General features: G+C 41.8%; 2 protein-coding genes across 2 annotated transcripts in view; both read left to right on the top strand.

Moving 5' to 3' along the window:
- Positions 1-631: 631 nt before the first annotated feature.
- On the top strand, positions 632-11293 carry lpar4 (lysophosphatidic acid receptor 4). Its single transcript, XM_022221860.2, has 3 exons — positions 632-969; positions 7881-8659; positions 9672-11293. The coding sequence occupies exons 2-3, from the start codon at positions 8084-8086 to the stop codon at positions 10155-10157; spliced, it is 1062 nt and encodes a 353-aa protein (XP_022077552.2). The 5' UTR covers positions 632-969; positions 7881-8083; the 3' UTR covers positions 10158-11293.
- Positions 11294-11399: 106 nt separating this feature from the next.
- The window catches only part of p2ry10 (P2Y receptor family member 10), a 6733-nt gene continuing 773 nt past the window's right edge, over positions 11400-17359 (top strand). The window contains exons 1-4 of the mRNA XM_022221859.2: positions 11400-13431; positions 16324-16572; positions 16649-16829; positions 16914-17359. The exon at positions 16914-17359 is cut by the window's right edge and continues 773 nt beyond it. Coding sequence (XP_022077551.1) covers positions 16370-16572; positions 16649-16829; positions 16914-17359 — 830 coding nt within the window. The 5' untranslated portion in view covers positions 11400-13431; positions 16324-16369. The remainder of the gene's footprint in view (positions 13432-16323; positions 16573-16648; positions 16830-16913) is intronic.

Genomic DNA, 17359 nt, shown 5'->3' with positions numbered 1-17359 from the left:
GTACATTTCTTTACCTGTTTTTTATGGCATTAACCTCTATTTTCTTTAATTCAGTAGATTCTTTATCAGCTTTTTCTGCATTTCTGCTGCTTTTATTACTTTAGTTATGTCAGTTGGTGTTTGTCGCACTGATTTATTTAAACTGACATTCTGTATCTTTTACTGTGTTTAACTCTGCTTCTCCACTTCTTGCTTCCCTGGTTTTTATTTTCCTGTTTGGCCTTGTGTTGTTTAATGATCTTCCTGAAAGCCTTTTTTAAGGTCTGTAAAATTCTATGGAAACTCTATTTTTAAATGCTGCTAAATAAATAAAGTCAACACCATTATTAACTCAGATGAGTGACATTAATGACTTTTGATACTTTAAGTACACTTTTGTGATGATGCTTGGATACTTGTACTAAAGCAAGACTTTTACTTGTAACAGAGTACTTTTATGGAGTACTTTTACCTATGTAAAGGATACTAAGGTAACCAATAGATAGATAGATAGATAGATAGATAGATAGATCTCTGCGTCCTTTCCTTCTTCACAACAGCCCTCTATTCACGCCCCCTCCTCCCCCTCCTCCTCCTCCTCCTCCCCCCTGCCCAGCCGAGGTGCTATTGTCTCGTTTCCTGTGACCGTGCAGGCACACGCACATGCCCGCGCACACGGCCGGGCTGAGCAGGCGCGGTGGACTGATGCGGACCCGGAGCGGACGGAGCGAGTCGTCAGGATTAATGGGAGAACTCACACCCGCAGGAGTCGCTTAAAAACGGCGGCGCAGGTTACTGGCGTCGTTTAGTCACAATCCGACTCGGAGTTGAAGGAGAACCCCCCAAATCATCCGGTTTGAAAGCTAAACAGCAGCAGAACTTCTGAGGGGGAAAGTGTGAAGTTTTCCCTCTTTGACAGCTGCGCCGCTGCGCTGCTGCCAGGCGGACAAACATCCAGGAGGCGAGCTGTCACCATCCATTCAGCTGCCAGTAAGTCTGCTCCACACAGCAAGTTTTTTTTGCTTTAAAGCTGATAAAAACATGTGCTGACTGTAGATGAGAAAAACTTTGGAGGAGCTGCTGCTTAGAGCGGCTTTACACACATGGACCAAAAATCCTATTTTTTACAGCTGACCTATCAAGAAACAGCTTGACTGTAAATGTGTGACCAGACTTTAAAATAGTAACTTTCACTGTAAGGTAATACAACTTACTACAAAATGATTCAACAAGTAAGTTTGTGTGTCTGCTCACTGTAGATTACACCTTTAGTGCAATTCTCTGTTACACAACATCCCCACAGATTACAATCCAGCCTCAAGAATCAGGAGCCAATTCAATTCCAGTCCAGTCAACACCTCATTTTCTCAACATTTTGCCTAACAAAACAGTTTTCTTTATAAACTGAACCGTGTTTCTTGATTAGTTTGTGTTTTTTTAATGACACAATCAAGCAAATTTACAGTTTGGTTCATACATTCTCATAAAATAATCCCATCACATATCCTCCATCTCAGATTATCTTAAAATTTCTTGTTTTGTTTGAGTTGCCATCCAAATATTCTAATTCCAACTACAGAAAGAGAAGAGAATTAGCAACTTTTTTGCTTCTGTAAACCTTAATCCAGAGAGTTATACTGACCTCTGATCATTAAAAATGGTAAAACATTTGCTCAATTGACTCTGCTCCCATAAAAGTAACAATTCTTTAAGTAATACTCAGAGAATTTACATTCACACTGCTTTTTTTGTCTGAGGAACAGTCTAAATATTACAATTACAACTAAAATTGATAGTTATGATCAGTAAAGGAAAATTCTGATAGCTTCTAAACAATAAAAATGTTCAAAAATTTGCTTTGTGGACTTTTTGTGTTAATAAAAGTAGAAGTTCTTTAGGCAACAGGCCACATATTGCAGTTACAACCACAGAAAAAGAGGACAGCTAGCAAATGCTTACATTTTTAAAGCTGAATACAGAGAATTATATTGACCCTTAATCAGTAAAAATGTTTAAATCCCTGTTTAATTAAGTTTCTGCTCTAGTAGAAGTTCTTTCAGTGATACTTCATGCATTTGTGGTAGTGAGTGAGGTTCTTCATTGAAAACAGCCTCTGAGCAGTGAAGATGTCCTTTCCAAGCGGACACTGAGCTCCTGCCTGTCCTCCACCTCCAGCCCTCTCTGCCCTGTTTTCTCTAAGCATGTGAGGGAAAGGAACAGCTGGATGTGAGCTGAGCCTGAACTCGATCTGTTCATATCAGCGGGTCCCAGAGGCCTGTTTCTGTCGCTGCTGCGTCCGACTGCGGGGGGAAACCCTGTAGAACCGTGCAGCTGTCCACGACCTGGACACCAAATCAAACAGAGCAACATGCCTGAGCGAGTCTCAGCTCCAGATATGCAGCAGAGGTTGGAGGCTCTTCTTACTTTCAAACATAAACTGTACCGCAGCCAAACTCAATGTTCTATAGGCTGGACTCCCCGCAGAAACAACATCAGCTGAATATGAGGCCGGCACCGTCAGGGATCCTGGGCCTGAGCCACAGTCCACACAGCACTGTAGTGTGTGTTTGTGTGTGCCACATGTAAGAATTTGCCTGCTGGGGTGTTCACGTTTGCATCTAATAAGTGTGTGTGTTTGCTGCAGATGGGCACAGTGAGGGCATTGTGAGGCTTTTAGGGAGGCGTGTGAAAATGCAGTAAAGATGTCACACTGCAGCTGGCACAGGACACGACTGATGGACTGCTCACACTCACAGCCCCGCCTTTGTGTGTGTGTGTGTGTGTGTGTGTGTGTGTGTGTGTGTGTGTGTGTGTGTGTGTGTGTGTGTATTTGTTTCTGCTATACAGGTGGGGACTTTGACCTGACTATTTGCTATAAAGGTGGGGACTTGTCTTACGGTGGGGACCTAAAATGAGGTCCCCACGGGTGGCAACACCGTTTTCTTGGCCATATTGTTGTTAATAAAAAATGTAAAAGTGCAAAAACGTTTGTTTAGGGTTAGGCATTGATTTGGTGATGGTTAAGGTTAGGGTTAGGGTATGGGTTAGGAGTTAGATATGAATGGGAGTCAATGGTAAGTCCCCACCGGTATAGAAAAACAAACATGTGTGTGTGTGTGTGTGTGTGTGTGTGTGTGTGTTGAAAAGACAGAGGGAATCCTATCCAGAGACTCTCTGGACTTTTAACACACAAGGCCACAGCAGCCGACCGCCTCACTGCCGCTTTAGCTCTGCTGCATAACGAAAGATAAGGTCAGTTTAGCTATTTACATCCGGGCGCTGCAGCAATTTAGAACTGCACTACTGTAAAGCTGAGAGATATGCTGGCAAAGTAAGATAAAAAACAGTCTAAATCAATGCGACAGAGGCTACAATGGCCTGACATTTTAGTTTGTAATGTAGGTCAAAAAATGCAGCATCCAACATCTGCCATGATCCAACCTGGCAGTGTCAACAAACACTTCAGTTTCTAGTGCAGGATTTTGAACATTTGCCATAAAATCCTGGTAACATCAGTTCAGTCTCAGGTTGGAAACTTCTGCTCTGAGTCTTGAGAGAAACTCTACTACAGCTTTCACATGGTTTGCAACACTCCTTATGACTAGTAAACTGAAATGAATGTGTCAACGCTTTGTACCTGAAGCAGTTTCTGAGTGTTTTTTTTCTGACTCCACCAAGGACTAGTTATGTGACGATTGGCCTACATTTGTCTGTCTGTTTGTCTGTTAACAACATTACGCAAAAACTAAATAACAGATGTGGATGACATTTTCAGAGAAGGTCAGAAATAACACAAGGACCAAGTGATTAGATTTTGGCAGTGATGCGGCTTATAGTCTGGATCCAAGGGTTTGTTAAAGATTTCTGTGCCATTGTGAGATAACAGCACCGTGTCAATGTAACTATGACAACAAGCAAACACTAAATCAGCTGCCTGCTGATGATCACATAATTGAGATCCTGCTACGAGTCCACCGCTGTGGACTTATCGGGGACGTTTCGGAGAAATTTTGGCGATGTTTCTGAATCCCATCAGTTCCCGCCGACTGCTACATATTTCGGTCACGTGATTCGGTATCCGTACACGTACACATGCAGAACACTTGCCTGTGCACAGCGCAAGGTCATTTTGTTTGTGGGTACGTCTATATTAAATGACCACATTCTATCTTGCTGTGATTTCTGCCACGATTTTTTCACGATTTCAGTCATTGGAAATGCTACGAGTAAGCAGCCTTGGCAGAATACTGTGCTCTCTGAGTGCTTTTCTTGTTTTAAAATTTGTTCCTGTTACATTTTTATTCACTGTGGGCTCACTTTTCCACTGCAATATAAAGTCCTGCACCTCTATGGAAACATCTACTGTATTTGGCAGTGTCACAGTTATAATGGCATAAAAACAGGAAATAATGACAGCTGCATTTTCAACATTTATCTAAGTTCCTACATGTGTTACCGATACTGAAAAGATACGGGGGGAAAAAAGGCTCCACATGTTATGAATATTTAGATATTTATATATTTGCATCTTGTACAAACTCAACTAGCGCATCAACTCTAGAAAGATGTTTCACCATGCTGAATGTATCTACAACAGCTCATTCCTCTGTATTCTGTTTTTTAACCATGCAATTATTATTTTATTAATCTCTTCTCTGTGAAAACACACCTGCAGTTCACGTGGAAATCTGGACTTTTGTTATGTAACTGTCGGTCACAGCTGAAGTTGTTCTGGTCATTGTTCTTTACAGGATCCTTTGTAAATGGTTTCTTTTGTTGAATTTTTGACTGAGACCTGTAGTGATTGTTTCCAATGTGATCTTAATGTCATTTTTCAATTTTAAGCTTGTTTTGTGTTGTATTTCCTGACATGTGATGCATACAAGGACAGTTGGAGAGTGGTCAATCCAGTTATTATCCCCCGCCTCCACGAAGTCCAAGATGAAGGGGACAGCTTTTCTCGGAAACTATTACAGCTAGGATTACGAAATTTAGTGTGTAGCTTCACACCATGGACACCTTGATCAAGTTCGAAAATGAGACCTGTGCGATAATATTGAACAGAGTTATGGCCCTTTATCACTATTTTGGATATAGACTCATAGACATCACATGTGGCGGGGGATATTGATGACCATGTCGTCTTGTTCTTTTCTGTTTTTACAGTTTCTCTCTATGATAAATGGTGTAATTTTGGGGATTTTTAAAAAGAAAACATAACTTTCAAACCGACCACTGGGTTTTGGGGGTTTAGAGGGTTAACAGAGATGTGAGGTCGCAGAGGAAAACTACAAACTCCTGTTTTGGCTGCGTTTAGCAATTAAGTTAATGCTTTTGTTTGTTTGGCACATGCCTTCGTGCTTTGAGTCTTGGGAAAGCTGCTGATCGTGTGCAGTGCATCACGCTGTTTGTCGAGATTTAAACAGCGCTAGAGTTTATTCTTTTCTGTTTACATGTGCAGCAGGTGCAGGAAGATGATGTGTGGCTTCTCAACTAAAGTAAGTTGGTTGTAGTCTCTGTTAAATTCACACTTGAAACTGGCAAACTTGAAGAGTTTTACTTCAGTATATGTCTTTTAGGCCACAGTCTATCAACAAATGAGTAAACATGATGGTGATTTAACCAGTGACTCACTGAGGAAATTATGTGAACATTCTTTAATGTACAGTATAGTACAGAACTGGGCTTCTGAGGTGGCATTTCTGTGCAAAATCACAAGCTGCACACCCTACAGGCATAGTTCTGCCAGACAGAGTGGAGATCTAATGCAACACGCTCACTCTTTAACTCTACTGAGTGTAAAGCTGAATACTGTTGTTCTCTCTGCTGCTTTTTCTTGGCCTCAAGTCATTATTCCCTTTTTGTGGACATGTGATGTCATACAGGTGACACTGGATCTCTGGAAGTGTGGTTCAAAAACACACCTGCAGTTTCTGCTTGTTGCCATAAATGCCATACCTGCTGCCAAAGTTTTTCTTCTGGTACAGATAAGCCACACTCCAACTGATGTTTGACCAGTATTCATTCTCTTCTTTGCCACAGAAAATCTTCTTTTCACCAGCAAACACCATGATAAACTAATAAAAAATAAATGATACAGACACAAGCATTTTGTCAGCACAAAATAAAAACACAAACCTAAACAAAAGGTCATTAATAATAGAATTACAATCACATAACATGTGGGCCTTCTGACCAAAAATTTAGGGGTTGTTACAGTCCGTCAATGTCCTCTTAGTATTTTCATTATTTTATTCAGCATCGTTCTACCTCAGCTCCTTCCAGCATACATCCATCCATCCTCTATACTCCGCTTTATCCTCACTAGGGTCGCGGGGGGTGCTGGAGCCTATCTCAGCTGACTCGGGCGAAGGCAGGGGACACCCTGGACAGGTCGCCAGTCTGTCTCCTTCCAGCATACATGTTTTCTTAATTGATCATGTGAACAACGCATGCTCTTCACTAAGGGCACTATGCACTTTGACCACTTGGCGAATTCACATACATTTCAAAACAAGAATTTTCTCTGTACTAACATCATAATCTCTAAAAAGACACATCCTATGAGCCAGAAATGTTTTCAAAGGCAATTGAGGTTGATATTCGAGAAAAACACTCATACATAAATTGTCACGGAAGTCTTTCTTTTAACTTGGTTTTATAGCTCTATGACTTATTCCAAACACACACACAAAAAATTGGAAAAATACACACATGATTATTTAACTCATAAAGATTTCATTGTAATACAAAATAAAACATGGATTTCCATGATTGGAGTCTTTGGTCAACATTTCCGCAACACAAAAATGAAGTTTACTGTGGATGTGGAATATCAAGCTGGTTGATAAAACACAACACACTGTGACACAGATAAGATAGTTTTCACTCCACACATTCCCAACAGTCTGACATCACATCTTGAAGTAAACAGCCAGATACACTCATTGTCTTTCACAATGTCAAATCACTGGAATTGTTAACATCTGACAAACTATTGTGCGTTCTGTGCAGCAGAGTTGTGTATCGGTGGGAGCAGCTCTGCACCGCCTTTCACCCCCCAAAGCCGGCATGCAGAGTTATTTACTTCTTCCAGCTGGAGTTCAGCCATGGATTCTTTTCTCTGCTTTTATGGTTGGAAGTGGATTTTGCATTGAGCTGTTTACGCCGGTTTGTGAATGCATGTGGATGGGATGTAAAGAAAGTTTACTCTTACATTCAATCTGCAGCACATGTTCCTGTCTCTGGCAGCTATTTACATTCCACAGTCCAACCTGAGTGCTGCTTTTACCACTGCCATGTAGCTGAACAGAGCTGTATTTATACTGACAAAAAGCAAACATGCAAATAGGCACAAACATATCTGGAAGTTAGAGCTGAGATTTTACAAAATTCATGCATTAAATTTGTTTTAGAAACATGTCAGTAATACTGTATGCTTTTGACTTTTGCTTTTTTTTCCTCTGATGAATGTAAAACACTACATTGATTGCATTTTTAATAAAATATAGGAGAAACAGAGTAATGGTTGTACAGCTTTGTAGATCAGATCAAGGTTCTCTGGTCTGTGATGGTGAAGATATGGTGATAATGAAAAGAAAAGTGGACAATTTAAAGGTTTTTAATGGATCTTGGATGCTGATGAATAATGTAGCATTACCAACTCATTTACCTAGATAAATACTTTTTGGAGGTTGTGTTTGTTTCCTACAATTTAGACTCCGTTTGTGAGATTGAAATGTCACTTACATTTCTGCCATCCGTGTTCTCCAGTAGATGTTTTGTTTAACGGTGTAAACATGTCAGCTTCATCTTCTGGAGAGCTGAAATGTTTTCCTTCTTGTTTCTGTAACTTTTATAGTGAGGAAGTGACTGAGTGCTTTTTCCTTTTCTCTCTGCAGGAGGACCGAGCGGCCCGGCAGTTGTGCAGCCTGACAGTCTCTGCCTCCGTTTGTGTGTCCACGATGACTCGAAGGGGGTTCGACTGGTGGGTCCCCTGCTGACACCTCCGATCCCCAGATATCCGCTCTAGCTCCCCCTTTCCTGACGCCTTTTGTGCTCCCTTTATTTTGGCGGACGCCCCTTCCCCGTCTGAGCTGTCACCATGGCAAGCTTGGTGCTGAACGAGACTGGAATGGAGGATTGTGGGATTGACGACTCCTTCAAGTACAACTTGTACTCTGTGGTTTACAGCGTGGTCTTTGTTTTAGGCCTGATAACCAACTGCGCCGCCCTGTTTGTGTTCTGCTTCCGGATGAAGATGCGCAACGAGACCACCATGTTTATGACTAACTTAGCGCTGTCAGATTTGGTGTTTGTTTTCACGCTGCCCTTCAAGGTGTTCTACAACGTGAACCGCCACTGGCCCTTTGGAGATGGACTGTGTAAGGTGTCAGGAACCGCCTTCATCACCAACATCTACGGCAGCATGCTCTTCCTCACCTGCATCAGCGTGGATCGCTTCCTGGCCATAGTCTACCCTTTCCGGTCACGTTCGATCCGCACACGAAGGAACGCGGCGCTGGTTTGTGCCGCCGTGTGGCTGACCATCGTGGGAGGAGGGATATCTGTGACCTTCTTCTCCACCATCAACAGCACCACCAAAGCCACCACCTGCTTCGAGGGCTTTTCCAAGAGCACCTGGAAGACCTACCTGTCTAAAATCACCATCTTCATCGAGGTGAATGGAGACACATCAAAACGCACACTACTTGTACACTTCTTTTTCTTTATTAAGACAAAGACATTGCAATGAGGGCCGAGAAAATTTCTTATTTGTTCTAAACGAGTTCTGAGAAAGTTCCAGCAATGTTTTTCCATAATGTTGCTCTTAAAGGCAGGATAATGTTTTCCAAATGTTGCTACAAGAACATTATTCCTTTGTTGTCCTGTAACACTTTAGGAATGCGTTCTAAAAGAACATGCTCAACACCAACATCCCCAGAACATCCTCAGAATATTGCAGGCGAAATGTTCCACCTTTGTGAATATATCAGATGACAGCAAAATACATTTTTTTACTTGTAGGCCTGAATCTTGACAAACATTTTTGAATGTCGGTTTGCTCTTTGGTTGTTATCATGTAACATAATCTGACAGCATCCTCCAATCATCCTGTGAATGTTAGAACATTTTGTCTTAGTTCATGACAAATATCCTAAAAACATCCTTTTAGCATTATATTAAAATGTTGTCTTTAAAACATTATTAGAACTGTTATGTAATGTTAGCCAATGTTGTGGGAACATTCCCTGCTACCTGAGAATGCGTTTTCCTGTAATTTGAGGTATTAGCAGAGGGAGAACGTTTTGCCTGCAGTATTCTGAGGATGTTCTGGGAAGGTTGCTGTTGAGCATGTTCTTTAATAAAACGTTCCCACAATGTTACACGATAACAAATGAAGAATGTTCTCGAAGCAACATTCGGATATTCGTGCATTTTCAGAGTGTCTTTAGAGAACCTTTTAAAACAACATTCTGGGAACTAAAACAAAACTTTCTGCTGAAAACATTATCAGAACTTTGAGGAACGTTCTTAATGCAATATTTGAAACGATAAATATCCCTAAAACATTCTTTGAACATTGGATTAAAATGCTTTCTTTTAAACATTTTAGAATGTTTTGCTCTGCTAGCTGGGGTTCCATTTATGTGAAGTATTTTTTTTTGCTCTACTTCTTGTTATTTCCTCAGATTGTCGGTTTCCTCATCCCCCTCTTGGCCAACTTGGTTTGTTCCTCGCTGGTTCTTCGGACGCTGCGTCGCCCGATGACTGTCGGTCACGGCTGCGAAAGCAAGAGGCGCGTGTTGCGTATGATCCTGGTCCATCTCGCCATCTTCATCATCTGCTTTGTCCCTTATAACTCCATCCTCTTCCTGTACGCGCTGGTGCGGACCCAGGCCCTGGCTAACTGCGCTGTGGAGCGCTTTGCCCGAACTCTTTACCCGATCACTCTGTGCATGGCCACTCTGAATTGCTGCCTGGACCCCGTAGTCTACTACTTCACCTCGGAGAGCTTCCAGAAGAGCCTGACCTTGGGGGGTAAAGGGGGATCCCGGCCTGAGAGCATCCCCCGGAGCGACACCGAGACTCAGGACACCTTGACTGCTGTCCCCAGAGACACTCACACTCTAGCCAGCAATGGAAAAGAGACAAAGATGTCTGAGAGTCGATTCTGACTCCTCTGAGGAAAATAAAGAAGCACAGAGTGGGTTTGACAGGCGCCTTGAACTTGAAAAATAAAGCAATCATCTGTTTGGTAATGGAAGTGGCCAACACATAACTCACCAGATTAGTTAATTCCTGAGGTAAGTCCTGAGGTATGGCCTGGGCTTTATGGATTAATCCACCAGCGGAGAACAGAGGAATGTATCTGTGTTTGTTATGAGAGAACACTACAGGGACCAGAGACTCGGCTACACAGGGACTATTGTGACAGTCCAGAGCCTCTGAAAGAGACTCCAACACATCACCACTCAGGCTTAACACCCACAAACACTCACAAATGCACTGGATTGTGGATAAGATGGAGATTTCCATCCCCATTGTTGTTGTTTTGTAACCCGATGAGCCCATAACTTTTATTCTTATAAAGATCCAGCCTTCGCAGAGCATTTTATTACCTTAGTGTTATGACTCTCTTGTTACTACTGTATAACGCAGCGTTGTGTTGACCTGCTGAGTCAAATGTGCCCCATGTCGAAGTTTAAGGCCACTAAATGTCTGTTTTGATTTGTTTTTGCATTTATTATCTCTGTCCCCGGCCGTCGCTTTGTGCCTGTCCTCTCGGTCAAACCTACTCCGAACTGCCCTTTTGTCAGCAAGACTGTAAGTTTGAATTCATGGAGGAGTTTTTCTGCATTTTCACCAATTGCAAGCTTGTTCTCGGTGCACAGGGCAGCTCTGATTTAGTCCGGGACCTTGGCCTGTGTGCTGTGTCACAGGCCAAATGCTTATTATGACTGGAGCAATGGTCCATTGTTTGCTTCTGAATGAGCTCTCTCTGTCTTAATCTGGCCTTAGACTGCAGATCTGCTCAAAGTCTCTTACACACTGCAATGTGCACACACTCCAAAGTACAGATGAACACTGTTGACTGCTTACCCAAAATCTTACAAAGCATGAAGCACAAAAACAGTAATGAGTCAGCAGATGCAGGAGCTGAAATTGCTATATTTGCATGTATGAATTTGTGGGCAAATTGGCAACTGAAAAGCTCAACAGCGTGTCGAATTTTATCACGCAGTCCCCGCAGGATGTAAGATCTGATCACACAAGCCCACACAGTGGTGAAATAAACTGATTTTGCAGGAGATTTTGTGGTGGATCTTTTACATGAGTTTCGATTTTGGGTTAGGCATGCAAAAACTCTTGGAACTTTTTGCGGCTCGTGAACTTTGTTGCACCATCCTATTTCGTCTAACTGCTCTATAATAGACAGATGCTTTTAAGCCAGTTGTGAGGCAGGCATGCAAGGTTCCATTTTTATTGAAAGAAACAACAAACAATTCAGGGAACGGCACACCAGAAGGAAGCCCAGTTTGCTACTGTGCATAAACTGAGCTGTGCCACTTTCTGGTGTGAACAGGCCTCTCTGAATTAGCAGCAGGCTCATCTAAATGTTTCTGTTCTTGAGGAAGGGAGCTGATTTCTGCCCGGTGCATTAACCAAAGTGTTGTTTACTCAGTCTTTCATAAAGCAATGCAGAGTTAGAGGTTTGTAGCCTTACCTGGAAATCTATTATGCCTCTATATCTGCTGCAGAGAATGAAGAAGAGAGAGAGGACAGATCTAGTAATCCTACCAGACCTCTCTGGCTGTGTGAGTGATGTGCATTTAGCAACACAGACCACGAGTTGTCAGACTGGGATTTGGGGTCAAGGGTAGCAGAGAGGTGGGCGGCCACGCTGGAGTGGATAGAAGAAGGGCAGGAAATAAGAAGAATGGGAGTGCACACACATGCAGGTGTTCGCCTTTACCCCTCGAGTGCTTCATGTCAAGAATGCTGCTTCAGTTTTGCAACAGAGGACACTCTAATGTATGTTGTAGAGGAGTGCTCTGTCCCTTTAGATGTAAAAAAACAAAACACTGTAGCTCAGTAAGCAGGGCCTGTTCTGACATCTAGTGGCCATAAGCTGGAACAAAGATATTTATCAAAGACGCCAGAGTTTGCTGATGGACGCTTGTTCTAGCTCTGCACTGACCTGCACGTGTTTAGGTAAAACAGTGCAGCAGAGGAAGCTTGTAACACTGAAACTACCCGCACATGTCCCTGTGAACTTTGGGACTTAATGGATACCTCATGGTGTGAAAGTAACAGGTTCGGTGGTTTTTGTATTTTCAAGGCATGTGAGAAACTTTATCGTCTCGATTCTTCTGCAACTAAAACCAAAACCACGTGGCAAAATGTGCCAGATGGTGGGGAGCTGCTCCTCACCAGCAGTGGTACACTACCAGTCAACAGAAAGGAAGCATCTTCTCATTCAATGCTTTTTATCTATTTGTATTATTTTATACATTGTAGATTAAGACTGAAGATTAACACTTTTTTTGTTTACAAGGTAATTACAAATGTATCCTTTTATATTTTTGATGTCTTCAGTATTAATCTACGATGTATAAAATACTGAAATAAAAAACACTGAAGGAGAAGGTGTGTCCAAACTTGTCCAAAAGAAAAAGAAAGTAACTCAGTTCTGCCCTTTTTAAAGTTTCAGAGGAGTAAATGCACCTACACCATGTATCAGTCAAGCTGTGATACACAGCAGATTAAAAGAAGGAAGTACAGCATCTGATACGGGAAGCGGATGAGTGCTTGCATTTCTGTAACAACTTCAGGACTCAAATTGAGGCTGCATTTACACTCAGCGGGGTCGATGTGTGCATGCAAAGTGCATTTCCTCAGTGTGCTGTGACCAGATCATCTGCTTTAGAAACTATCAACATATTAGAGGTAAGAAGAACCGACATCTGCCTCCACTCTAGTCTGTGATCCTAAATTAACCTCTCTGACTTCTGTTATTTTGCTTCTTAACCACATCTGTGGCCAACACTGTCTGTCCTAAGATTTGGTTCAGTTGCTAAGGAACTTTGTGACGTAATAAACGGTAGAAAAACACTCACATGTAAGAGGGCTGAGCTTCCTCTTCCCCTCATCACCCTACCTAAGAAACCGAGAGACAGTCGGGTCTGAGAACAGCCCACACGAAACCGCGCCACCTCATGCATCGACACATCACTGGTGGGGTTAATGCTGACTTCACATGTACGCACTTACAAGTTGTTGTGTTGTTTTTTTTAGCCGCAGAAGCGCGAGTTGTTTGTTGCTGCACAGCTTGAGAAGGACAGCACGTCTGCAGGAGGGTGAAGCTGCTGGAGAATGTGTTCACTCCTGGCTCTGACCTCTCACCTGCGTCCAGGCTGATGATTTAGGGAGAAGATACAGAAACGAAAGGTAATGACGCGCATTTATTTGTAGATCTAACATCTGCAAGGCTGTCACGCAGCCGTGCCTTGTGGTGAAAGTCATGCGTCAAATTTTGCTGACGCTGATTGCTGTTGGCATTTGAATTTTCCTAATACTCAAAATTTTTATTTTCTCTTTACACCAAAAGACAAATAATATAAAAGGAATGAGTACAATAAAGTAAAGTATAACATATTCAACAGTCACAGTACATAACAGTCGTTGCTATATCTCCATCAAATAAGTTTTTTAGGTTACATCAGGGTATTTCTCAATGTCCTAACATATATTTCTTGGACGGAAGGGTACATAGACAAAGTGAGGAGCCATATCTCAGAGGGAATTTTCCACAAAGTGTTCAGTGTAAAATTTATACACCTGATTTTGCTCCAAACACAAGAATTAAGTTAAGGTAAAGAAGTTTTGGATTATTTGTTTCTGCTGTCATTTCAGATAAATCATATCACTGGATGTGATTGAGCTGTTTAGAAATATTGTCAGTGATCTGATTTTAAGACACAGAAGTTTAAGAAACTGTTGACATGTGTTTCAGAGTGGCACATGGAAGTTGAAATCTTATGTTAAGCCTTAACCGTGCAGGTTATGTGTTTAAGTGTGTCGGCTGACTGTGGAGTCAAAACAGGTCAAAAATACAGTGAAGCAGCAAAAAAAAAAAAAAAAACAACCTTTCTCTTCCCTTGTGGAGCCTGGATCGGAAGGGTGTGGACTTGTCTTGATGGTAGAAAGAAAGCTGATGCTTCAGTGATAAGCAAAGTAAATAGTTTTTTTGATCACATTTCCTGCTGTAATCTTTTGCAGTGCCTCGTTTCCTATGATTTGCATCATTATTTTTAAACGCCCTGTTGAATGTGGGACCTTACACGTGCACAGACACGTTTTCAGACCTTAAAACAATATAAAGCTCTGGTTGAACTGGATGAGTCATACAAGAATGATTAAAATATGCATGCAGGCTTTTAGTGTGCAGCATATTTCCGGTTGCTTTTTGTCTAAATGTGACTTCAGCACTTAATGTAACACCTAAGGCCTCATGAAGCATCTAATAACACACTAATAAGAACTGAATAATGAGGTAGTAAGTCACAGTTGATATATGTATTATTGTTTTTGCTGAAAGATACTTCGAACAAACTCCCTCTGGGTTGCTAAAAAAAATCATTTGCATAATGTCTATCTTCGATCAGCATGATGTTTTTTGAATTTCTTTTTATAATCTAACTTGATGATTCATCCGGGGAACCACGTCAGTGGACTGTTGGGGCAGAAAAAGGCTGCATCAGTGTCAAAATCCATTCATCCATGAATCCTTATAAATTTAAGATAGTCACAAGAGAATTTAAAAGCAAAAAAGTCAGAGGCATCCTGACTTTTACGCTCCACTGCATGTTAAACGCTAATAACTGAATGTTGCTTTTCCCATGATGTTAATGAAGAGCTTAGATAAGTGTCCTCCAGAGCATCAGAAAACTTCATACAACTACAGACGGATGACAAATTATAGGAAAAAGCTGAACTCTTGGCCCCTACAGAGAGAAGATCCAGCGGCTCTGTTACGCTTTTGGAGCATTTTGCTGGCCCGGTTTGGGTCCACTTGGGATGAGTGACAGTGACTCAATACAAAGTCGAATTTGAAGACGAATTTGAGTATGAAAATGATGTGAATCATTTGTCTCCAGCTCTAAACCCAGTTAAACACTTGTGGGAGATTATGAACTGACATGTTTGACAGAACTCATCATTTTCAACATCAAAACAACAAATGAGGGAATATTTTTTGGGAAAAATGGTGTTTTATCTCCATGGTAGAGATCCACAGACTTTGATAATCAATCGGAAGAAGCACTGAGGTGGTTCTGGTGACATATCTTACTAAGACACTTATAACAGATTTGTCCTTAAATTTGTCACTTGTCTATATTTCAGTCTGAGCAGCGTGTAGTGATGAAGTAACTCTACAATTTGTGCAACATTCGCTTAATGAGTTACTAACATGAACTTTTACTCAATAGTAAGGTATGACAAAATTCTGATTGTTTACACTGTGAAATTTTTGCAAAATTTCTGTATATTTGGATACAATTGTAAATGCATTCTTAATTGTAGACTTGTAGGGTCATGTAAAATGTAAATAATAAGAAACTCATGACTCTTTATGATTTCTGAGGAAGGATCTGCATGTGTGAATAAGAATAAGTAATCAATGCATTTTAGTTCTCAGTGGTGATTAATGCCCATTTGTCACTGTGCATGCCCCCTTTTTTCTATTGTGTCCTACTTTTAGCATCTTATTTAACACACTGTTTGCCTTTATTTGTTAGAAACCTATTGAAGCAGTTCCCTCTCTGACATGTTGGTGGAGAGAGTTTGGTCTGTTTTTCTTTCATTCAGCCAAGCCGTTATTTTTAAGCATTATCCCCTCAAGGATCAATAAAGTATTTCTCATTCTGATTCCTTTTGCTGGAGCTAAAAAGACAAAGCACGTGTCAAACTGTAGGTGGATAAACACCTGCCAAAGATGAGACTGAAAGTTCTCCCTTGGCTGTTTTGTACATGATTTGCCAACTTCAGATCCCAGTTTTAAAAATGAACTTTCAGTTTCATCTCTCAAGCCAATGAAACAAGAAGTCCATACAAGTATTATAATTATATAGCTAAATCTGAACTACCAGGCTATTTTTGTTCATAGAGGAAGATACAATCAAAAGCCACCAGTCAGCGCATCCCCATTTATGTCTATAAAACTTTCTCAAGTTTAAACAGGACGCTCCTTACAACCTATGAGCTCTTTGTAAAGTCTGCTTTACGAAGTACACACACCTACAACTTCAGGACAATAAATTCTGTCTTTTCTCTTTTCAGATGGTTTTGGGTCTCTGGTTAATTCAGTAATGCCATCACTATCTGTATGAGAGAAACAATGAATCCTCTGAACACATCTGGACGACTGGATCAGCTGCCGCCCGACTCGTCCTCATCAGGATGCAATGACAACTTAAACAGCTGGGAGGAAGCCATGAACAAGATGTACACCTACTTCTACCTGTTGCTTTTCATCCCCGGACTGCTGCTCAACACCACAGCTCTCTGGGTCCTCTGCAGACACATAAGGTACAAAACTGCAGAGTCACATTTATCACAAAACACATCTTGACTGTGGTTAACTTATCTGTGTGTTCTTATACAGCAAGAGAACGAAGGCGGTGATCTTCATGATAAACCTGGCTCTCGCAGACTTGGTCCACATCCTGTCGCTGCCCCTCAGAATCTATTATTACTTCACCCACAGCTGGCCCTTTGGACCGTACGTCTGCATGTTCTGCTTCTACCTCAAATACCTCAACATGTATGCCTCCATAGTGTTCCTGGTAAGTTTAGTAGAATGCAACCTGGAGTGAGCTACTCACTAGAGGAAATAAGGGAATTCAAATGAGATGTCGCTGTTTTTTCAGGTGTGCATCAGCATGCAGAGGTGTGTCTTCCTGCTCGATCCATTCGCTGCTCGCCGATGGAGGCGGCGCTATGACCTGCTCATCAGTCTTGTGGTGTGGGTGGTGGTTGGTCTGGCCTGCTCGCCATTTATTCTGATGCGCAGCGGCAGCAACAGCAGCAGCCTCAACTCAGCCAGCAACATGTCTGATTCTCTGGATGCCACTCCCACCCATGTACCTCTGGTTTTCACCAAGTTCTTCGAACAAACTTTGAGCACAATTCCCAGTAAATTAACGACAAGCGACAGTCCGACTGCGAGCAAACCGACCTGTTTCAAAGACCTGCCTACACGTCATGTGTCGCTCCCTCAGGCGATCAGCATCATAGCATTTGCCCAGCTCTTTGGTTTCCTGATCCCTTTGGCCTGTATCTTGTACAGCTCCATCCGCATCACCCAGTCCCTCAA

Source organism: Acanthochromis polyacanthus, chromosome 10 (genome assembly GCF_021347895.1).
Source record: "Acanthochromis polyacanthus isolate Apoly-LR-REF ecotype Palm Island chromosome 10, KAUST_Apoly_ChrSc, whole genome shotgun sequence".
NCBI lineage: Eukaryota > Metazoa > Chordata > Actinopteri > Pomacentridae > Acanthochromis > Acanthochromis polyacanthus.
Note: the sequence above shows the minus strand (reverse complement) of the source record. Positions and strands in the feature narration are given on the sequence as shown.